The sequence below is a fragment of the Salmo salar genome, chromosome 21, assembly GCF_965601325.2.
Source record: "Salmo salar chromosome 21, fSalSal1, whole genome shotgun sequence".
Classification (NCBI taxonomy): domain Eukaryota; kingdom Metazoa; phylum Chordata; class Actinopteri; order Salmoniformes; family Salmonidae; genus Salmo; species Salmo salar.
The window spans coordinates 41,180,756-41,205,075 of record NC_138311.1 but is presented as its reverse complement, the minus strand read 5'-3'; the positions used below and the strand labels follow the sequence as shown (position 1 = coordinate 41,205,075).

Genomic DNA, 24,320 nt, shown 5'->3' with positions numbered 1-24,320 from the left:
AAGCATCTCGGAGTAGAAGTGCTGATCTAGGATCTGTCCATAAAATCTTATTCATTATGATCTAAAAGGCAAAACGGATCCTAGATCAGCACTCATACTCTGAGATGCTTTGTGGATACAGGACCTGGACTTCATGTTGCGTTCCTATATACCTCTCTGGTTCACAGCAGGTTGGTGACACCTTAATTGGGGAGGACAGGCTCGTTGTAATGTCTGGAGCGGAATTAGTGGAATGGTACCAAATACATCAAACACGTGGTTTCCATCTGTTTGATGCCATTCCATTTACTCCATTCCAGACATTATTATGAGCTGTCCTCCCCTCAGCAGCCTCCACTGCCCTGGATGTCATAACCATTTCCACATCTGAGACTAACTGTTTTCTCTCTCTCTCCCCAGGCGGGACGGGAAGGTGTGGTGCCCTCTCCAGGCTCTGATGCCCGTCTGGGGCAGGATGTGGTGGAGGGTGGGCGTACGGCCCTGGATAACAAGACCTCCCTTCTCAACACCCCGTCCCCACGCTCCTTCTCTGGGCCGCGAGCCAGGGAGTTCGCCCCCTACGGATACGGAGACACCATCACCTCATCCTACGACAAGAGCGCCCTGAAGGAGGCTGTGTTTGATGACGACGTGGAGCAGTTTAGAGACTGTGAGTCACATTTCACCTCTGCTTGAACCTTGACCCTGTGACTCCACCTCCATGTTGACCACCTCTGATCCATCCTGTGATGTCATGACATGATGGTGTGACATCTTCAGGTTTGGGCAACACAAAGAAAGAATAGATTTGGTCTTCAGGTTTAGGCAACACAAAGAAAGAATAGATTTGGTCCATCCTAGTGTTACATGGTGGCTGAAACCAAAGTGATGGAATGTTTAGACCAAAAACATTGGGAATAGGATGGCCCTTTATCTGCAGTGAAAAGTGAGTCTGATTGTCTTCCTCCCTCCTCTCCCCCTTCCCTCCTCTACAGGTCGTCGGCAGGACAGCAGTGGTGAAAACAAGATGGTGCTGTCTAAGGGCTTTACTCCAGGTAGAGACACTACTCCATGACTGTCGTTTTTGTTTTCTAAAGTTTTTCAATGCTGCTTCCATTGCCATCCATTTCCTTGTCACTTGTTTTTTTGTTGGTACATGGGGTTACTAGCTAGCTAGGGCTGAGAGTTATATGATCCGTACCACTCACCCAGTCTTCTCCTCTGTCCTCTCCTCAGGTTCCCAGGACCACTCGGACCTGGTTGCAGACCTGCTGAAGGAACTGTCTAATCACAATGAGCGCGTGGAGGAGCGTAAAGGGGCGTTGGTGGAGCTCCTGAAGATCACCCGGGAGGACAGCCTGGCCGTGTGGGACGAACACTTCAAGACCATCCTCCTACTGCTCCTGGAGACACTGGGGGATAAAGATGTAGGGATCCTTTACTTTTACTAGTTCTGACATGACAGACAGACTGCAGCTAGTTGGAAGGTTTTACTTGCAATGATGGTGATTATTATCGTGACAAACACATTCATACATAGTAATAAGACTGCATCCCCAACTACCTCATTGATTCTTTGTTTAGCTGCAAATGTAAAACACTCTAAAGCTGAAAGATATGGCTGTTAGTGTGTGGGTGTGTGGTGCATGTCTGTGAGAAAGAATGCATGTATGGTTTGTAATGACGGCTTGTGACCCTCCCATGCAGTACACTATCCGGGCCCTGGCACTGAGGGTACTGAAGGAGATACTGCGGAACCAGCCGGCCCGCTTCAAGAACTACGCTGAACTCACCATCATGAAGACCCTAGAGGCACACAAAGACTCCCACAAGGAGGTGCAACTCCTTATATTTATATTCCCTGGTGTCCCCCAAGGGCTCGGTACCAGTTCTGTCCTGTTCTCTCTGTATACCAAGTCCATTCTTGCTTCTGTCATATCTTCCACATGGCCTCTCTTATCACTGTTACACCCAGAGCAGTTCTCTGTCATCAAACCCATGATATAAATCACCATATAAACCTTCTCCCTCCACCTTCCCTGTAGGTGGTAAGAGCAGCGGAGGAGTCTGCCTCCACCCTGGCCGGCTCCATCCACCCAGAGCAGTGTATCAAGGTGCTGTGTCCCATCGTCCAGACGGCTGACTACCCCATCAACCTGGCTGCCATCAAAATGCAGACCAAAGTGATAGAACGCATCACCAAAGAGTCCCTGCACCAGCTGCTGCCTGACATCATACCAGGACTACTACAGGTGAGAATATGGTCCTGTTTTTGCATTATGTGAGTGTTTGGTAAGAGCATGGTGCTATGCTGGTTACGGCAACCCACTGGGCACAAACTAGTTACATCAAAGATGTTTCCACGCCATTTCATATTTGTTTTTATATGTGATGACGTTGAATCAAACATTGGATTTGCAAAAAATAGTCAATTTACAGGAATTTCTGGATTTTTTGTATTTCTTTCACACAACCTTTAACCTAAATCCAATGACATGGTTACATTTTTTGTTGATTTCCATATGAATTCACTTTAGTTAGCGACTCAATCAAATGTAAATCCGAACTAGATGTTAAGATGAAGACGTCTGTGCCTAGTGGGAAGGTTGTGGGTTCAATTTCTGCATGTATTACATACATATTCATATGAAATGTATACTGTTTATAGACTATGATCATATTGTCTATATGAATGCAGATGCCACTATTGAAGCCATTGGACGAAGTTTATCATAGCACACTACACATTATTAATGGCGATATGTTCAGTACACAACACTGCATAGGTTCAGTACACACCACTGCGTAGGTTCAGTACACACCACTGCGTAGGTTCAGTACACAACACTGCCTAGGTTCAGTACACACCACTGCCTAGGTTCAGTACACAACACTGCCTAGGTTCAGTACACACCACTGCGTAGGTTCAGTACACACCACTGCCTAGGTTCAGTACACACCACTGCGTAGGTTCAGTACACACCACTGCCTCGGTTCAGTACACACCACTGCCTCGGTTCAGTACACAACACTGCCTCGGTTCAGTACACACCACTGCCTCGGTTCAGTACACAACACTGCCTCGGTTCAGTACACAACACTGCCTCGGTTCAGTACACACCACTGCCTCGGTTCAGTACACACCACTGCCTAGGTTCAGTACACACCACTGCCTAGGTTCAGTACACAACACTGCCTCGGTTCAGTACACAACACTGCCTCGGTTCAGTACACACCACTGCCTCGGTTCAGTACACACCACTGCCTCGGTTCAGTACACAACACTGCCTCGGTTCAGTACACAACACTGCCTAGGTTCAGTACACACCACTGCCTAGGTTCAGTACACACCACTGCCTCGGTTCAGTACACACCACTGCCTAGGTTCAGTACACACCACTGCCTAGGTTCAGTACACTCCACTGCATTATGTATCAGAAAGTAGGCTGGCCCTCTTTGAAGTCTCGTAGAGCGATGCTTTTCATTCTTTTTGTTTATAAAGCCCTCCTGCATTAACCTCCGCCTTACTTCAGACCCGGTGTCAGGAGTGGCTAGTTAGGTAAATCTGCTTTTAGTTTTTTTTGCACCTTACTTGTGGAATGCGCTATGAAGTTGGATGAATTGGTGACTCTAGGACAGTTCAAAAGGCTGATTCAGGACCTTATTACTGAAGAATGTGTTTGTTTTCTATGCTTGTGTTTTGCTTTTTTGTGTATTGCCGTTGTTTTTGTTTTATATATTGTTGATATGTGTATTGATGTGTATAGTGATGATATTGATGTGTATAGTGATGTGTATTGTGATGATATTGTTGTGTATAGTGATGTGTATTGTGATGTGTATAGTTTATATTATTGATGTGTATAGTGATGATATTGATGTGTTTAGTGATGATATTGATGTGTTTAGTGATGTGTATAGTGATGATATTGATGTGTATAGTGATGATATTGATGTGTTTAGTGATGTGTATAGTGATGATATTGATGTGTATAGTGATGATATTGATGTGTTTAGTGATGTGTATAGTGATGATATTGATGTGTATAGTTTATATTATTGATGTGTATAGTTTATATTATTGATGTGTATAGTGATGATATTGATGTGTATACTTTATATTATTGATGTGTATAGTGATGTGTATAGTTTATATTATTGATGTGTATAGTTTATATTGTGTATAGTGATGATATTGATGTGTTTAGTGATGTGTATAGTGGTGATATTGATGTGTATACCGTAATTTCCGGACTATTAAGCGCACCTGAATTTAACCTGTTATGGCTAGGGGGCAGTATTTTCACGGCCGGATAAAAAACGTACCCAATTCTGATTATTATCTGATTATTACTCCTGCCCAGAAACTAGAATATACATATAATTATTAGCTTTGGATAGAAAACACTCCAAAGTTTCTAAAACTGTTTGAATGGTGTCTGTGAGTATAACAGAACTCATTTGGCAGGCCAAAACCTGAGAAGATTCCATGCAGGAAGTGCCTTGTCTGACAATTTCTTGCCCTTCTTGATTATCTCTATCCAATTTAGGGGATCTCTGCTGTTACGTGACACTTCCTACGGCTCCCATGGGCTCTCAGAAGGCGGCAAAAAGCTGAATCTTGGCTTTGCAGGCTCTGGCTGAAAAAAAGTAGCTCGTTTGGATAGTGGCTGGTCACAGTACTGTGAGACTCAGGCACGTGCACGAGGGGATCCCATGCTTTTATTTTCTCTCTCTTTGTATGTATACACGCTTTCCCGGTCGGAATATTATCGCTTTTTTACGAGAAAAATTGCATAAAAATTGATTTTAAACAGCGGTTGACATGCTTCGAAGTACGGTAATGGAATATTTAGAAATCTTTTGTCACGAAATGCGCCATGCTCGTGACCCTTATTTACACTTCGGATAGTGTCTTGAACGCACGAACAAAACGCCGCTATTTGGATATAACAATGGATTATTTTGAAGCAAACCAACATTTGTTATTGAAGTAGCAGTCCTGGGAGTGCATTCTGACGAAGAACACCAAAGGTAATCAAACTTTTCTAATAGTAAATCGGAGTTTGGTCAGGGCTAAACTTGGTGGGTGTCTAAATAGCTAGCCGTGATGGCTGGGCTATCTACTCAGAATATTGCAAAATGTGCTTTCACCGAAAAGCTATTTTAAAATCGGACACCTCGATTGCACAAAGGAGTTCTGTATCTATAATTCTTAAAATAATTGTTATGTTTTTTGTGAACGTTTATCGTGAGTAATTTAGTAAATTCACCGGAGGTTTGCGGGGGGTATGCTAGTTCTGAACGTCACATGCTAATGTAAAAAGCTGGTTTTTGATATAAATATGAACTTGATTGAACAAAACATGCATGTATTGTATAACATAATGTCCTAGGTGTGTCATCTGATGAAGATCATCAAAGGTTAGTGCTGCATTTAGCTGTGGTTTTGTTTTTTGTGACATTATATGCTAGCTTGAAAAATGGGTGTCTGATTATTTCTGGCTTGGTACTCTGCTGACATAATCTAATGTTTTGCTTTCGCTGTAAAGCCTTTTTGAAATCGGACAGTGTGGTTAGATAAAGGAGAGTCTTGTCTTTAAAATGCTGTAAAATAGTCATATGTTTGAAAAATTGAAGTTTTTGTATTTTTGAGGAATTTGTAATTCGCGCCACGCCTATCATTGGATATTGGAGCAGGTGTTCCGCTAGCGGAACGTCTAGATGTAAGAGGATAAGCCGCACCCACTGAATTTAAAAAATATATATTATTTTGAACATAAATAAGCCGCACATGTCTATAGGCCGCAGGTGCCTACCGGTACATTGAAACAAATGATCTTTACACAGGCTTTAACGAAACACGGCTTGTAACAAAAAAAAATAGGCTTTCACGAAACACGGCTTGTAACAAAAATAAATAGGCTTTAACGAAACACGGCTTGTAACAAAAATAAATAGGCTTTAACGAAACACGGCTTGTAACAAAAATAAATAGGCTTTCACGAAACACGGCTTGTAACAAAAATAAATAGGCTTTAACGAAACACGGCTTGTAACAAAAATAAATAGGCTTTAACGAAACACGGCTTGTAACAAAAATAAATAGGCTTTCACGAAACACGGCTTGTAACAAAAAATAAAAAATTTGCAGTAAGCTTTAGTTGTCTTTTTGTCAATTCCTCACGCTGCTGTTTCCAACTTCTTATCATCGACTCATTAAGACCAAGCTCCCGTGCAGCAGCTCTATTTCCTTTTCCAACAGCCAGATCAATCGCCTTCAACTTGAAAGCTGCATCATATGCATTTCTCCGTGTCTTTGCCATGATGAGGGTGACAAAATGACTACAGTAATCAGAATGATGGGAAGTTTGAGAGCGCTCGATTTAATCTAAACAGTAAACAAAAAAGTTGTTTGACCTTAACCCGTTCGGCAATTTCATTGGTCTAATGAAAGCTTCATGCCGCCAAAAAACTGAGCACATCACAGAATGTGTTTTTTTGGAGAGAAAAAAATTGAAAGCGGGAAAAATCCATATATTAGCCGCGTCATTGTTTAAGCCGCGGGGTTCAAAGCGTGGGAAAAAAGTTGCGGCTTATAGTCCAGAATTTACGGTAGTTTATATTATTGATGTGTATAGTGATGTTTATATTGATGTGTATATTGATGTGTGTATATAGGGCTCATCTGTGAAAGAAACCTTGATCTCAGCATGACTACCTTTGTAAATAAAGGTTAAATAAAAAACATGCTAAATTGCATAAGTTGGTTTTGAAGAAAGTGTCTGCTTAGTGGCATGTATTATGTTATGATATAGAATGTGGGACTAGTGAAGGGGGCATTGCAGAGGGAAAATAGAAACATCCTTTTTTGTATCAGCACCATATTGGTTCATGTTTTTACTTGGACAGTGGGAACTGTTTGTTATTTGTTCCTGGAAATGTTTCTCTCTAGGTGTGGAGTTGTCAATGGAGTGGTGGACAGATAATGTCTCAATCATATTGCGACTGCACAGAAAACAAAGTGTTTCTCTGTTTTCTTAGATGTAAAAAGTGGTTTTAGCTCTGCTGATGACTTGGTTTAGAACTCTTGACAGTGCAGGATTAGGGAAAGGGGGCATGGACAGAACATCTAGTAGAAACATCCTTGGTAGTTTCTAGGCCTACACCGTATTTCTTCATGTTCATATTTTGACAGTGAGAACTGTTTGCCTTATTTGTACCTGGAAATGTTTGCCTGTACTCTGCCCCTGGGCACCCACCTCTGCCACTCCTCCTACGTTCCCAATGACCTGTTGTTCTGTGTGTGCTCGTTCACGAGTGTGTTCGCTGCTAGCTGATTCAGTGTGTGTGTGTGTGTGTGTGTGTGTGTGTGTGTGTGTGTGTGTGCGCGCTTGTTTCTCCGTGTGTGTTTCTCCTGCTGGCAGCCAGTCCAGTGATATTCTGTATGTCTGTTCCCAGGGCTATGACAACACAGAGAGTAGTGTTCGCAAGGCCAGCGTGTTCTGTCTGGTGGCCATCTACTCCGTGATTGGAGAAGAGCTCAAACCACACCTGCAGCTACTCACGGGCAGCAAGGTACGCTACCCACCACTGTCATGTGCTCATCTGCATCTCAAAGTCCTCACACACACACACGTCCCCTCAAACTCAACCCCCTTATCGGTTTTCCGGGTTTTTATTTCGCCTCTGGTTTCGACTGGTTTGGTCTGTGGTGTGTGGTTTGGATGTACAGTAAGGGTAATTTTTGCCCCACTTTCTTTCGGCGGTCTGTGTGACAGGCAGAGTGACCTTAGTAAGGGGGCACTGGAGTCCATCAGGGTCATACTCATTAGGACACACTGTCAAAACATTGTGCAATGGAAAATCTGTGTTTATATTAGACAAGTTCAGGTAGTACTTCCTCGTTTCCGACTGTTTTCTTCCGTTTTGTGCCTTATGAACACTATCCAATGTGAATCCCCTTTTTCCCCCTCCTATTCCTGGTTTCTGACAGGCAGGCCAGGCAGAAAGTGAGAGTAAGAGAGAGTGCTGGCTGGATTGAGCCTGTTGCACAATGACCTTGGCTGCGTTGAGAAAGCAGCAGGGTCACGGAGCATTGGCTCTTAGGTTCATCGCTACAGCGACAGTTTAGTTAGTTAGCGTTTACACCTTATTAGAGACTCTGGACCCTCACGACATTCCAAGCAGAGCCATGCCCAATGCCTAATCCTAGAGCCGCGGTAGTAAGTAGACTATAACACACATTAGCAAGCTCTACTCTAATCAGGCATGTCATTCCACTGGATGACGTAGCTAGCTTCGATTTAAACATTATTTCACTAACATTAATTTACAAAGTGATTACCCATTCATTAGTAGATGTCAACCTTGAAACAATGTTGTCCTCATTTCTGTGAGGAAATCTGCAATTGGCACAATGAGCTAAATGTTACTAAGGTCACTCTGCCTGTCACGCTACGCCAGCCATTCTCCCGTCACCTCAGTACCGCCACAGCTTTCTGTCATCTGATTGGTCTAGACCAGGGTTGGGGTAAATTCCATTTTGAGTCCTGTGTCGCTGAGTTCTCAATACTGTAAGTCGCTCAGGTAAGAGCGTCTGCTAAATTACTAAAAGGTATTGTAGATGTTAATTCAGGAAGCAAACTCAACATCCTGATATTGACATTTCAGTTGACTTACTTTTACCAACCCTGGTCGGACCAACGGTGCCATTGTAACCTTTCTGTCATGATCACAACAATGCAAAACTGTTCTTCTTGCAGATGAAGCTGCTGAACTTGTACATCAAGAGGGCTCAGACAACCAACAGCAACAGCAGCAGTTCCTCGGATGTGTCTTCACACAGCTAGCTGTAGGAGCAGAGGAGGGAAACACAGATCCGTCTGCCTGTACTGTGCATCTGAATTAGGGGGAAAAGGTTGCTTCCCAAATTGGCATCCTTTTCCCTATATAGTGCACTACTGTTGGGCTCTGGTCAGAAGTAGTGCACTATATAGGGAATAGGGTGCCATTTGGGACAGATCCATAGTCGTGCCTCTTCCAGACCTCTCCATTCCTGATCTTTTCTTCTCTCCTTCACCCCACTGGACTCCTCTGGGTGACCCTATGACCTGCTCATCGCTTCAACCACCGCTTCACTTACTTTGCTCTTTTTTCCCCCCATGGAACTTGTACCTTCATTTGTCTCATCGTTGTCGTCGTCCCCCGCCGTTATAACACATCACTAGCAATGTGTTGTAAGGTAAAGATCAGATGTTCATTATGTTGAGAATTCAGAGTGTAGGGGTGGAAACCTAACCAAGGGTTATGATATGGTCCAATAAGAATGGTACGTATGGTCCAATACCAAATAATTCAGCAAAAACAAAACGTCCCTTCAAATGCAATTGGATGAGTAAACACAGCCTGAAACTTCACAGTAGAATAGGTCCTTCACGTTTAACCAGGAAGTCCCATTGAGGTCGGAAGACCTTATTCCTATGGGGGACCACATGACAGTCGGATTTGACCTGTTAACTCTGATGCTGCTGTTTATAACGAATACCAGTCTGCTGATGAGTTACAACCCTACACTTGTTGATAATGCGAATATTACAGGCTCAGTTTTGGAAGGAGATCAGTGGATTCATTGAGAGACTCCTAGTCCTGGATTAAAAACTATTCTCAATGGAGAATATCTATTAAAAGTGTGTTTTAGTCCTAGTCTTAATATGCGTCCAGGAAACCGGCCAAACTAGGTTTATGTTCATTTTCCACAGTAATGTTTGGATCACTTCTACTGTTGAAAAACAGGATAGATGTACATACAGAAGCTCTCAGCTCTTAAAAATGTGAAACTATTACTCCAGGAACTAAAATAAAGTGGCTTGCAAACCGATACAATAATATTCACCATGATGATGCAAATATTAGTTGTTTATAATAATACAGTATTACACCCATCTTCTCGTCACCTTACTTTCACGTAACTACAGCTTTTGCAATAAAGAAAATACCATGATGAGCAAACTTAAGTATTTTGTACATAACTCTTGATCAATCACCACTTCGCAACTTTCATGTAATGAAATAAAGAGGTTGGCTATCTCACTTTTTTTGCACGTTAGGGAATTAGCTTGCATGTTTTGGGCAGCACATCCACTTGGTGCTGCCTTTTAATAGATGGGTCCTGTTTTCGCTGTTGAAGTGCACTTGTAACCGCATCAGTTTGGTCAGCCTTTACAACAACAGGTAGCCACCTGGCAGGAATACACTCACAGAGCTCTGCGAGTTGTCCAGAACTACGAAGACTCTGTCTGCCCTAGACAACTGTGTACACTGTACAGGACCTAACCGTCTCAAGATGCCAAGCAGACATGTACAGTACTGGGTCTCCTTTAGTACAGTACAACATATTTGGGCATGTGGCTTTATAAAGGTACACTGTGTGTGCGTGCCTTGTTACTATAGTAAAGTATGTGGCATCTATTTCCATCTGTTGAACAGTTTAAAAAATGACACTAATTGTTTGCTTTGTTTGTTTTTAAATGGGGCCATCATCCTTTTGTAAGTATGTTTATTTGATTTGATTGTGTGTTAGGGAGAAGCCAATTGTTTTGTTAAAGACAGAAAGTACTGTATTGGCTGATGACCCATGAAGATCTGGATCATTTTGGCATTATCTGCTGGTGATGATGGTCCCTAAGAGAAGCTAATCCTAGCAATCTGTTCACTTTGCATGTTATTGTGTTTGTTTCTATTGTTTTGACATTTAAGATTCATATCTGTATTTATATGATTGTTTTATTTTAGTTGTAGTTTTTCATGACAACTTGTACAGAAGGGTTTCGTTAACATTCACCTGTGATAGATGATTTGCCTCAATGTACATTTGTTTGCTCTAGAAATAAACATTCAAGTTGATTCACTTTGTTTATATAAGTTTGTATTTGTATATTTAGGTGATCGAATTTAGCAATGGTATGCAGTTCGATTGCTCAGTCTCCCATTAATTTATAAACACATTTGAGTGCTGAGGTGTGCATTAGTTCTTCTGTCTAAACATTAACCCAACTGAGACTTTGCTATGCTCTTTTGGTACGAAAAGAGCTCCCTTGGCTGCCAAGCATAGGCGGCTACAGTAGGCTGAGCCAGGGACAAATAGCCCATTGAATAACCTTTTTAATATATACAATACCAGTCAAAAGTTTGGACACACCTACTCATTCAAGGATAATTATTTATTTTTACTATTTTCTACATTGTAGAATAATAGCGAAGACATTAAAACTATGAAATAACACATATGGAATCATGTAGTAACCAAAAAAGGTGTTAAACAAATACAAATATATTTGAGATTTGAGATTCTTCAATGTAGCCACCCTTTGCCTTGATGACAGCTTTGCACACTCTTGGCATTCTCTCAACCAGCTTCAAGAGGTAGTCACCTGGAATGCATTTCAATTAACAGGTGTGCTTTGTTAAAAGTTAATTATTTTCTTATTGCGTTTGAGCCAATCATTGTGTTGTGACAAGGTAGGGGTGGTATACAGAAGATAGAAAGAACAGCTCAAATAAGCAAAGAGAAACGACAGTCCATCATTACTTTAAGACCAGAAGGTCAGTCAATCTGGAAAATGTCAAGAACTTTCTTCAAGTGCAGTTGCAAAAATCATCATGCGCTATGATGAAACTGGCTCTCATGAGGACCACCACAGGAAAGGAAGACCCAGAGTTACTTCTGCTGCAAAGGATAAGTTCTTTAGAGTTAACTGAACCTCAGATTGCAGCCCAAATAAATGCTTCTAAAGGACACCAATAAGAAGAAGAGACTTGCTTGGGCCAAGAAACACAAGCAATGGACATTAGACTGGTGGAAATCTGTACTTTGGTCTGATGAGTCCAAAACTGAGAATTTTGGTTCCAACCGCCGTGTCTTTGTGAGATGCTGAGTAGGTGAACGGATGATCTCTGCATGTGTGATTCCCACATGAAGCATGGAGGAGAGGTGTGGGGGTGCTTTGCTGGTGACACTGTCTGTGATTTTTTTCAAATTCAAGGCACAGTTAACCAGCATTCTGCAGTGATACGCCATCCCATCTGGTTTGCGCTTAGTGGGATTATCACTTGTTTTTTAACAGGACAATGACCCAAAACACACCTCCTGGCTGTGCAAGGGCTATTTGACCAAGGAGATTGATGGAGTGCTGCATTAGATGACCTGGCCTCCACAATCACCCGACCTCAACCCAAATGAGATGGTTTGGGATGAGTTGGACCGGAGAATGAAGGAAAAGCAGCAAACAAGTTTTCAGCATTCCCTTTGAGGTCGGAAGTTTACATACACCTTAGCCAAATACATTTAAACTCAGTATTTCACAATTCCTGACATTTAATCAGAGTAAAAATTCTGTCTTAGGTCAGTCACCACTTTATTTTAAGAATGTGAAATGTCAGAATAATAGTAGAGAGAATGATTTATTTAAGCTTTTATTTCTTTCATCACATTCCCAGTGGGTCAGAAGTTTATCCTGTAGGTTCATGCTCTACAACATTCGCAGAGTACGACCCTGCCTCACACAGGAAGCGGCGCAGGTCCTAATCCAGGCACTTATCATCTCCCGTCTGGATTACTGCAACTCGTTGTTGGCTGGGCTCCCTGCCTGTGCCATTAAACCCCTACAACTCATCCAGAACGCCGCAGCCCGTCTGGTGTTCAACCTTCCCAAGTTCTCTCACGTCACCCCGCTCCTCCGCTCTCTCCACTGGCTTCCAGTCGAAGCTCGCATCCGCTACAAGACCATGGTGCTTGCCTACGGAGCTGTGAGGAGAACGGCACCTGCGTACCTTCAGGCTCTGATCAGGCCCTACACCCAAACAAGGGCACTGCGTTCATCCACCTCTGGCCTGCTCGCCTCCCTACCTCTGAGGAAGCACAGTTCCCGCTCAGCCCAGTCAAAACTGTTCGCTGCTCTGGCACCCCAATGGTGGAACAAGCTCCCTCACGACGCCAGGACAGCGGAGTCAATCACCACCTTCCGGAGACACCTGAAACCCCACCTCTTTAAGGAATACCTGGGATAGGATAAAGTAATCCTTCTAACCCCCCCTTTAAAGATTTAGATGCACTATTGTAAAGTGGTTGTTCCACTGGATATTATAAGGTGAATGCACCAATTTGTAAGTCGCTCTGGATAAGAGCGTATGCTAAATGACTTAAATGTAAATGTAAATGTTTACATGCACTCACTTAGTATTTGGTAGCATTGCCTTTAAATTGTTTAAGCTTTCCACAATAAGTTGGGTGAATTTTGGCCCATTCCTCCTGACAGAGCTGTTGTAACTGAGTCAGGTTTGTAGGCCTCCTTGCTCGCACACACTTTTTCAGTTCTGCCCACACATTTTTTATAGGATTAAGGTCAGGGCTTTGTGATGGCCACTCCAATACCTTGACTTTGTTGTCCTTAAGCCATTTAACCACAACTTTGGAAGTATCCTTGGGGTCATTGTCCATTTGGAAGACCCATTTGTGACCAAGCTTTAACTTCCTGACTGATGTCTTGAGATGTTGCTTCAATATATCCACATAATTTTCCTTCCTCATTTATTAATTATTCTTCCTCATTAATTATTTTTCTGAGGTCTTGGCTGATTTCTTTTGTTTTCCCCATGATGTCAAGCAAAGAGGCACTGAGTTTGAAGGTAGGCCTTAAAATACATCCACAGGTACACCTCCAATTCAAATGATGTCAATTAGCCTAACAGAAGCTTCTAAAGCCATGACATCATTTTCTGGAATTTTTCAAGCTGTTTAAAGGCACAGTCAACTTAGTGTATGTAAACTTCTGACCCACTGGAATTGTGATACAGTGAATTATAAGTGAAATAATCTGTAAACAATTGTTGGAAAAATTACTGGTGTCATGCACAAAGTAGATGTCCTAACCAACTTGCCAAAACCATAGTTTGTTAACAAGAAATTTGTGGAGTGGTTGAAAAACGAGTTTTAATGACTGCGACCTAAGTGTATGTAAACATCCGACTTCAACTGTATGTGGGAACTCCTTCAAGACTGTTGGAAAAGCATTCCTTATGAAGCTGGTTGAGAGAATGCCATGAGTGTGCAAAGGCAAGGGTGGCTACTTTGAAGAATATAACATATATTTTGATTTGGTTACATGATTCCATATGTGTTATTTTATAGTTTTGATCTCTTCACTATTATTCTACAATGTAGAAAATAGTAAAAATAAAGAAAAACCCTTGAATGAGTAGGTGTGTCCAAACTTTTGACGGGTACTGTATGTATTTATTTATTTTTTTTACAAAAGAAAGCAAAAACACTAGAAAAAAAGATGTTAAAGCTGATCTACCCAAGTAGCCATTAAAAAATACAATTCAGACTGTGCACTTATTCAAATTTTAGGCTACCTGTCCTGCACTACTACGGGGCAGGGGAGGTGTGTCAGTGTTTGTATCCCAAATGGCACCCTATTTCCTACATAGTGCACTACTTTTGACCACAGCCCTATGGACTCTGGTCAAAAGTAGTGCACTATATTGGGAATAGGGTGCCATTTGGGAGGCAATCAGTGAGTCACAGTCCGCTTTTCAAAGGTCATGTAAGGTATTCTAATGAGTTGAAAGTGATGTCATACCCGGTATATAAGTCTGTAGCAGGGTGCTGGCCAGTAAACTTCTTTGAGAGCGCTATCAGACCTACCTGTGGAAGCAACACACCAGGGTGCCATACCCAACTCCCATTCTCTGTTTCTGGGGATACTTTAGACGCTGCACTGGAAAACATGTTGTTTTGGCACAATCAGCCAGAGCCCTACCACCAGCATTCAACTGCAAGTTATATTCGGTAAGTGGACATATCCAATTAGGAAACTTTAGTATGTTTTTAGAGAACTTTTATAATCAGAAAAGTTTAATTGAGTGGAGAAAAAATGTATGAAGCGTTTAAGAAAAAAATTTAACATTTAAATGGGATTAAAAGCAGCAAAATGTTTCATACATTTTTATTAGCCCACAACTTCACCAATATTGCACTTCAGTGTTGTTGTAGCTTAGGCCAAGACCTTGCAAAATTGCTACTCTATTCCAATGCACCTCAGATTTAAATGTAAAGTACACAATATATGGCTAAATAATGTTGTGCAATGTGATTATGCATCATACAAGTTTATTAAAACATTTTACCTACCTACACCTTAGTCAAGAGGTACTGATAAGATTAAATCTGGCTGACCATTGAGAAGCCTCTTACTTATTTGCGCTTCGATAATTAATGATCAACCGCACATTTCCTCCCTCTCTCGCTGCTCTCTCTCAGAGATGCTTTGGCGCCTTTCCTGAAACACGAGGAGGAACGGCACGCAACAGAAAATGGCGCCAAATGTTCTCCTTTCCAATATGTTCTCTGTGCAGCCACCTCGCCCGCTGTAAAACAGCAAGAAGAAACTCTGACTTATCTAAACCAAGGTAGCTAGCTATTCTTTCTTTATTACTAAAGTCATAGGTTGTTGGATGGAATTGAATTCATGGCACGTAATTGAGTGTAGGCCCACTCGGAAGAACATTCTCCCTCTTATCAGCACAGATACAATATGGAAAAAACATCACTCCAGTAAACAAAACAACTGCATCACACACAAGCTGCAAGCTCATCTTTAGGCAAAGGAAGTTCATGTAATGGTCATATTCACTCTTTTTTCTTTACATTTACAACCCACACAAGATGAATGACACTTACATTTTAGTAAATCTTGTTCAGCTTATTTACATAGAGACACACAATTCCCCTTTAAATAGTCCCACATCAGGAATTTTGCATTTCTAGATATTCCACTTTAGTTTATGAAAGCTCCCCCAAGGTATATATTTGATTATCATATTCATCTTATCTTGAACTGCATTTTCCCTCATTGTTCTCATCTTCTTGTTCTCTCTTGTGGTCTAATTTACGATCATCCATTGGATTTTTGTATTATGTATTTATTGGTTCAGAATATATTTCATATAAGACGGCCATTTACCAAAAGTTACTAGGTAGGTTGCACATTTCAGTGAATGAAATTGAAACTAATGATAAACCAGGCCAAAATTATACAACTCCCAATTTTTTTTTTTAAAGTTAGTCTACTACGTAGGCCTACCTGCCTTTAAAATATGTTTATATGATATGACTATTGCACAAAGTATTTGCTTGATATGATGGAAATTGTAGTAGTAATTTGCAAAGTAAAGATTTTTATTTGACAATTGGTGGGCTCAACTATAATGTGGTTGAAAACTTTTAGGGGGTACTGTAAGGGGTCTATGGGGGCAAACCCTGACTTTAAAATTATTTTTAAAAGAAAAGGTGCTTATTGAATGCATTTCTATTCCTATGCTGCCCCTTTTTCTGACTGATTCATTTCACATTTTTCAATTTTAATCAGGTTTGTCTTAATGTTTTAAAATGTAGGTCAGTCCTACGAAATCCGTATGCTTAACAGAAAACTAGTGGAGTATACAGATTTAAGCAGCAAATATGTTAAGGTAGGTTAAAGGTATTGTGTATGTATTTTTGACTTTCATGTGACCTCTTCTCTGACCTTTTTTTCTTTATCTGTTTGTATGTATCCTCCATTTCCTGAAACTGTCAACACACAGGTGACTCCTCAACCCTCTTCTTTCCACTTCGGGGGTTGGGCGGGTGCCATCTTTGAAGACTTGGTACTATCACCCATCTTCTCCCGTTCTGAACTTATACACCACCATACACTCAGCTCAGTTCAGCTTACCCTTCAACACATCAGCTTTATCGCACAACACATCACATACTTTCAACTTGTCTTATTTGCTCTTTTTGCACAAGTTCATCTTACGTACAATTCTGCTTTCGCCTATAGACTTTACTACTGGGAGTTATTCATAAAGTTTTGACATCTTTTTACTTTGTTGAAATGTATTTCTTGTTTTTTTGTTTTTCAAATATGAAATGTGCATCAAGAACGTTGATCAATATAGCAAGGGAATTATTACAATCCTATGTTTTATATCTTCAGTAAGACACTTCTTGTTTGTTGTAAAGGAAACCTTGTTTAACTTTATTTCATTATTTAAAAAAGAACAAGTGGTATATTGAAGATGCCACTGGTTTATGAATAACACCCATTAGTACAACTCAAGTTGCCACTATGTGCAAATTTTGTTGCAGGTTGTTATAATATGTTGGATCTATGTTTGTTTTTAAGTGATTTGAATTATGGGAGTCGACTTTGATATACCTTTATGTCTATCACCAGTGAAATTCAATCAAATGACTTGGTTTAAAATTAAGGCAGATATCGGTATGCATTTTCCATGAAGGGAAAAATGAAGTCATTTTAATTGAATTTAGCCATGTCCCAATACACATATCCATCCACTTGAAAGTTCTGTGTCGTCAGGCTGTCAGGAATGGACGGTCATATTTCGGTCGTGTTCAATGAAGCAGTCTAACGACACTAGAATGGAACAGGTGGCACTTGTACAAACAGATGACGTGTTGTGTCTGTCTATGTCCTTGTGCTCTGCGCGGTCACGCATGAGCCTCTCAGTGTAATAGGCTGAAATGAATGGAAACGTTGTTTAACAGGTTGTTAATTTTACGATTTGATTTATGTTCTTAGTAGGTTTTAAATGTGCAATTAACTTAATACTAATGCAACAGTGAGGAGGAACATTAATTTATGTCCCTTCGTTTGTGTGGAAACAATAATTAAGTATGCACAGGCAGTTGTCTAGTCTGTCGTTACCATCCAGACCAGTGCTTTAATAATGAAAAGCTTTATGTATGTGCCTTGTTCTCAAACGGTGACACTTCAAACAACTTCTACTGATTCCTCACTAAATGTCTTAATAGCACAGAAAGAACTCATGGATGTTTTATCTCATAGCTTCTGTCAACAAATAGTTTTGTTGTGAAGGAAGATTATTGCACAACCATCAGACATAATTGAATCCTATATGGCTTTAACCCCAGCATTATCTACCTTTCTATGCTTTTAGTCAGTGGGAATCTGTGGCTGTTCTTTTAAGTGTTATTCATATGAGCTGAAGCCAAGGGTGATGCAATCCATATGGATCTCCACTCGTTAATGCTGTCTGAATAAATGATCTGTAAATGGTTCTTCTGGGAGATTGTGCGTAGCTTTCCGCACTTTGCCGAACGAAATTGGCGATCGGCCACGTGCGAGGCTGCCTTGCCTAGTCACTGTGCTTCGTACTAATGCTTTGTCCTGCTTGTCCACAGAGCATTGTGCGTGTGGTGTTTCATGACCGGCGCCTGCAGTACACAGAACATCAGCAGCTGGAGGGTTGGAGATGGAACAGGCCTGGGGACAGGATCCTGGATGTAGGTAAGGCTGGTTACCTGCAGACCAGAGAACTTCTTAAGTAAAGCCCAACCACAGTATGTTTGATGACTGACCTATGATATTATCTACATTGCCTTTGGTCTAATACTGAAGTGTAATTACTATGCAATTATTAGGTATTTACCATTTTGACTAATCCTTTCTAAGTATCTACCTGGTAAAAAGGCATAAGAATTTCAGCTGACCTGCTGCGACTTACTGACTTGATTGACTGTGTCCAGATACCCCCCTCTCTGTGGGTGTCGTCGAGCCTCGTGCTCACCCACTGCAGCTCAACACTATAGAGTTCCTCTGGGATCCCGTCAAGAACGCATCCGTCTTCATCCAGGTAGCACGGTCAAATATCTATTTCTTTTCCCTGCTTTCTAGCTTATTTTGGTCCTGGAATTGGGGTGAAAGTAAAATCATTAGACATATAAAAGGTTTTAGGAAGTGAGTTTATACAGTGACTTCCCACATCCCAGAGGGACTATTTTCCAATTCCACCCGTCTCTTGCATTTGAAACTCTAATTACCATATAGAATGGCTCATGGATTGTGTATGTATGTTTGTTTGTGTTCAGGTCAACTGCATTAGCACTGAGTTCACCCCTAGGAAGCATGGTGGGGAGAAGGGAGTTCCCTTCCGTATCCAGATAGACACCTTCACTCAGAACGAACATGGAGAGTACCTGGAACATATGCACTCCTCCAGCTGTCAGGTCAAGGTCTTCAAGGTAAAGGGGCTCTTAGGTGGGGTTGTGTGTGTGTGTGTGTGTGGTGCTTGCATTTCTGTGTGTGAGAGCTTATTAGTTCATTTAATTTCTTTGTGTACTTAATTTTTTCTTCTATTTTCTTTAAGCCAAAAGGAGCTGATCGTAAACTGAAGACTGATAGGGAAAAGATTGATAAAAAGTCCCATCAAGACAGGGAGAAATATCAATCCTCTCATGAAACCACCATGCTTACCGAGGTGAGGGACCCTGACACTGTGGCTGTGTGTCACTTGACAAGCTATTCTGTCATAATAGGTTCATATGTTGCTTTAGTCCACTCATGTTGTTGATTGACTCCGTAGTCACTCTAACCAGCCCTTGATGCAGTGGTCTGTTAATGATTGTGACAGTTAGGGCAACAGTCCGTCAGTGCCTTTTCTTTTGACGCCAACCAACATGCTGGAAAAAACAGTGATTGTTTTCTACTAACCTGGTTTTAGGTTTCTAGGATTTCCCACTTATGTCTGTATCAGTCTACAATCACAATGTCCTAGTAAAACAGCAACCAGACGTACCTCTCTCTTTGCCAGGAACATCTTATTAAAGTTCATTTTCCTCTCTCTCTTTTGTTTCAGTGTTCCCCCTGGCCTGATGCCCCAAATCTCGGTAGCACTAACAACACTCCTTCCCCAGTTTACCACAGCTCCCCCACCTCATGTAGCTTTACTGATGGGTAAGACGCCTCTCTTATCTGGATGAATTGAACTGTTTCATTGACTTAAATTGTTGATCATCAGGTAAATATAGGATTTATCTATGTCTTTGTACATCTATGGCAGTTCAGTTGCACACCCACACATTTTCTGAAGAACCGTTATGTAGGACAAGAGGTTAGCCAAATTGGATCCTACATTATCTACAGTGCAATCCCATTGGAACTGCCTATTGGCACTAGTCTTATCAGGACAAGTCATTACTTAATGACCCAACTCTTGTCATCTTCCCCATTTGTGTGATATTTTACTTTTATAGCAACAGCTCTCCAATCCAGCAGGGGGAGCTGATTCTGTCCGGCTGCTCTTCTGATGTAAGTAATGGGAGAAGTAGTATTAATGCCATTGCTCTCATCTCTTATTTTTTTAGGCAATTGTTTGGAGACAGTGGGCAGTCAGTGGGTGCTATAGCTACTCATTTCAAGGGCTCTTCTTCTTTTTGACATGTAGCACCTTGTGCCATCGTCCTCACCGCAGGACACGCAGCTGTGGCTTCAGCTTCACAGGTTCTCGCCTTTCTGTAGGCTCTTCTCCAGCTTCTCAGGTAGTGTGTGTGGTTCACTTAACGTAAGACTCAACCTTAAGATCTAGTTGTATGTTCCTGAACAGTGTTGCCAGAGCATCCATTTCCTTGAAATTGTTATGCCCGTTTCTAAGACTATAAACCGTTCTTTGTAGCTTTTTGTTTTGATGCATGTAATTGATATCTGAAGGACATTTCTAGTGAAAATTAAATATAGATTATTTTTTTAAGTGAAATAATTCATCACATGAATGACACTCAGATGACTGTCAGACACTACAAATCTATAATTGCTTCTAACTTTGTAGAAAGGCCTTAGCAGAGAATAATCCGGGAATTTTCTCTCTCTTTATGTCCTTGTTCCTCCAAAACGTCATCAGACCAGTTTGTAAGTGACTGTGGATCTTCTGTGAATGTTGTAGGCGCTGACCTGTTGAAGATGAGCAGAGAGGACCTGATCCAAATCTGTGGTCCGTCAGATGGCATCCGGCTGTTCAACACCATCAAAGGAAGGTGAGACTAAACTGCAGTGGCAGGAAGACTACTCCAACACACCAACATAATATACATTTTTTGCCAACACTTCACATGTTCAATCAGTACTTTACTCAAGTGTGTAACTTTTATCCCACATTTACCATGGTCAATTCTGGATGGGTGTTATTCGTCTTTACTCTGTACAGGTGTATACAGCCCCGCCTCACCATCTATGTGTGTCAACAACAACCCAGGAATCAACCACAGACAAAGCCCGGGGGGGGAGAGGGTAGGTTACTGTACATCTTCAATTATTGTGGGTACTAGTTATCTGACATCAAAGGACCCTTTCCCGGACCCTAGTCCGACCCTAGTCCTGGACTAAGAACCTCCAGTGACTTTCCAGTATTTCCCATATCATGTTTTAGCTGATGATGATCTCTAACCCTCAGCTAATTGCCTTTCCTCCTATGTCTATAGTGTACCATGCTCTATACCTGGAGGACCTGACACTGGGGGACCTCTCAGAGAAGATAGCTCTCCTTTACAGTGTAACTCCCCAGCAGATCAGCCACATCTACAGACAAGGACCCACAGGGATACACATACTGGTCTCTGATGAGGTGAGAGAAGGCAGGGGTCAGAGTTCAGATGAAGGATATAGTGTATCTAAAGATTACCATTTGCTTTTCAAGCATTTAGTTAGTAGTTATATTGTATGTATGCATATTTAATCATTAGTAACTGCAGATTAATTACTTGGCTTTACAAAGTAAACCATCTGACCTTCTCCTCCAATGCATTTTGAGAGGGAGACGAAGTTTTGAAAATATACATTTGTTGAGTAGTTCTAGGGTTTGGGGTCATGGGTAGTGTTTCTATCAGTGAGTAGTGATAGTGCTAGTGGTAGGGGTTGGGGTCATGGGTAGTGTTTCTATCAGTGAGTAGTGATAGGGTTTGGGGTCATGGGTAGTGTTTCTATCAGTGAGTAGTGATAGTGCTAGTGGTAGGGGTTGGGGTCATGGGTAGTGTTTCTATCAGTGAGTAGTGATAGTGGTAGTGGTAGGGGTTGGAGTCATGGGTAGTGTTTCTATCAGTGAGTAGTGATAGTACTAGTGGTAGGGTTTGGGGTCATGGGTAGTGTTTCTATCAGTGAGTAGTGATAGTGCTAGTGGTAGGGGTTGGAGTCATGGGTAGTGTTTCTATCAGTGAGTAGTGATAGTGCTAGTGGTAGGGTTTGGGGTCATGGGTAGTGTTTCTATCAGTGAGTAGTGATACTACTAGTGGTAGGGGTTGGGGTCATGGGTAGTGTTTCTATCAGTGAGTAGTGATAGTGGTAGGGGTTGGGGTCATGGGTAGTGTTTCTATCAGTGAGTAGTGATAGTGGTAGGGGTTGGAGTCATGGGTAGTGTTTCTATCATTGAGTAGTGATAGTGATAGTGGTAGGGGTTGGGGTCATGGGTAGTGTTTATATCAGTGAGTAGTGATAGTGCTAGTGGTAGGGGTTGGAGTCATGGGTAGTGTTTCTATCAGTGGATAGTGATAGTGGTAGGGTTTGGGGTCATGGGTAGTGTTTCTATCAGTGAGCAGTGATAGTGCTAGTGGTAGGGGTTGTGGAGTTGTTAGGTTATCTGTATTTCCTCCAGAGGCCCTGTGTTGGTTGTTTGTGCCCTGGGCTGGCTTGGGTCAGTCAGCTTGGGTCACTAATATCACTAATGGCCCTGTGTAAATGGCAACGGCATAGAAAATCAATCATTAATGACTGGTAGGAAACAGGGGAATGTAGACCTATGGATGCAGAGGAACTACAACATAATCAACTGCCTCAAGTTGTTATGGCCAGCGCTGTTTCCATGCACTTGATTATGATGTCTGGTTACTGATTGACTACCAGCATCAAACAAATAAAGAGAAAGAGATGCCATTTAAATTTCAAATGAATATCTTCTTAATTTCTTCTTTCTCAGATGGTGCAGAACTTCACAGAGGAAACAAGCTTTGTTGTCAACACTCTGAAAGGTCATATTTCCCTCACTAACCTCTTAAATGCACAGAACCTCATGTAAATATGCAATTTGTATACTTATTAGAGATAATAGTTGTCCTATGTTTATCTTCTAATTGCAGATGAAAATAATGACGGCTACCATGTTGTGTTGAAGTGACTGGAGGACAGGTCTGGAGTGGAGTGGATGGTTTAGATCCCTGTTCAAGTGTCTGGAACCTATAGGGCTTGTTGAGGACTATTGAAACGTTGTAACATTAAATAGTGCAATTGTATATATTGTTCATAGCTTATCCTATATATCATGTTCCTGTCCAGGCATTGCAATAACTCTGAAAATGTCCTTGAGACAGCTTTTTAGTTTACTTTTTTAAATTTATTTGTATTTTTTTATTAAGTTATTGGTTAATTTTATTGAGATGTGTAATTCGTTTATAAAGCATGGTTCATTACTCCTGCAAAATGGACATGTTTAAAAAAAATAAGTAAATATCATAAAAATCTATTTAAAATCACTCTTTAAGTCGTTGAAATGTATCATAAAGTGTTGTTCAAAGAAATCCAAAATATACTACATTATTGGCATTCCTTTGTTACGATTTATAGTTGATTTGTTTGATGTTACATATTAGAAGGCAAACATTATTTTCTGCGGTATCAGTACATATTGTTTTATAAAGAGTGAGGACCAACTGTTTTCTAGGGGTCACATTCAAGTATTCATTCTGAAACTTACTTTGATTTCATCTTCAAATGATATCTTTCCTATCCACATGGTTTATGTTTATTCAATAGTGGCTTGTTTAGCAACACTACAGTGTTTCAAAAGTGATGTAAAGTATTAACTCTGTTTGCTTCGGGCCACAATTGTTTTACCTATTTTAAACATTTGAATTAAAAGAATCTAGACAAATATTTCAACCCCCAATACAGACGTACAGATAAGGCAAATGAACAAATCATACAGCTGTAATAGCTAAGGATTCTATCCTGCTTCTGTTATTTATCTCCCATTTAATGTAACATTTTATGTACAGCATATCAGTTGTTCCACATACCTGTCCTGAAATTTAAATAGCTTGATATTGTCCAATATGTTAAGTGAAGTATTACTGCCAATGCTTGAATTTTAATGAAAAAACTTGACTGCCATGACTGTGATGATGTGATTTCACTCAACATAAAGAATTTTGCACTGCTCTGTACTATTCTTCTGAGTTCAATGTATCATTCACTAACATCTGTTACAGTAATAACAAGATCAGCTCAATGTATTTAATGAAGAATGTTAAGTTCCCCAGCAAGAAAACCCAAAATTGTCACTCAAACAGAAAGAAGAACTAACGAAGAGTCACTGACAACAACCAAAACTAAACAGGTGGGGTTTTAGGAGGGGTTCTGAATGACACTCTTGGGGTTGTCCACTAAAAGTTGACTAGTAGCAACAATAACTGGCTCCTAAAAGACACCCACCAT

The 24,320-nt window shown here is 41.0% G+C and overlaps 2 protein-coding genes across 16 annotated transcripts in view; both read left to right on the top strand.

The window, feature by feature from the left end:
• Positions 1-10,884, top strand: part of LOC106582358 (CLIP-associating protein 1-B) — a 146,951-nt gene extending 136,067 nt beyond the window's left edge. For all 14 annotated transcript variants that reach the window (XM_082967170.1, XM_014165393.3, XM_082967172.1 and 11 more), the window contains 7 exons: positions 400-649; positions 975-1,034; positions 1,216-1,406; positions 1,687-1,815; positions 2,025-2,231; positions 7,441-7,557; positions 8,745-10,884. In XM_082967170.1, coding sequence (XP_082823296.1) covers positions 400-649; positions 975-1,034; positions 1,216-1,406; positions 1,687-1,815; positions 2,025-2,231; positions 7,441-7,557; positions 8,745-8,831 — 1,041 coding nt within the window. In that variant the 3' untranslated portion in view covers positions 8,832-10,884. The remainder of the gene's footprint in view (positions 1-399; positions 650-974; positions 1,035-1,215; positions 1,407-1,686; positions 1,816-2,024; positions 2,232-7,440; positions 7,558-8,744) is intronic.
• Positions 10,885-14,666: 3,782 nt separating this feature from the next.
• tfcp2l1 (transcription factor CP2-like 1) lies at positions 14,667-24,049 on the top strand. 2 transcript variants are annotated; one of them, XM_045704353.2, is made up of 15 exons: positions 14,667-14,830; positions 15,302-15,450; positions 16,436-16,509; positions 18,248-18,353; positions 18,593-18,699; positions 18,935-19,087; positions 19,213-19,323; positions 19,702-19,799; positions 20,099-20,153; positions 20,290-20,383; positions 20,743-20,875; positions 21,046-21,128; positions 21,320-21,462; positions 22,807-22,858; positions 22,967-24,049. In XM_045704353.2, exons 1-15 carry the CDS (start codon positions 14,769-14,771, stop codon positions 23,002-23,004), a joined length of 1,458 nt encoding a protein of 485 aa, XP_045560309.1. In that variant the 5' UTR covers positions 14,667-14,768; the 3' UTR covers positions 23,005-24,049. The 2 variants fall into 2 exon arrangements, with proteins under 2 accessions (XP_045560309.1, NP_001167422.1); NM_001173951.1 differs by having other exon boundaries at positions 14,672-14,830; positions 20,785-20,875.
• Positions 24,050-24,320: the final 271 nt, after the last annotated feature.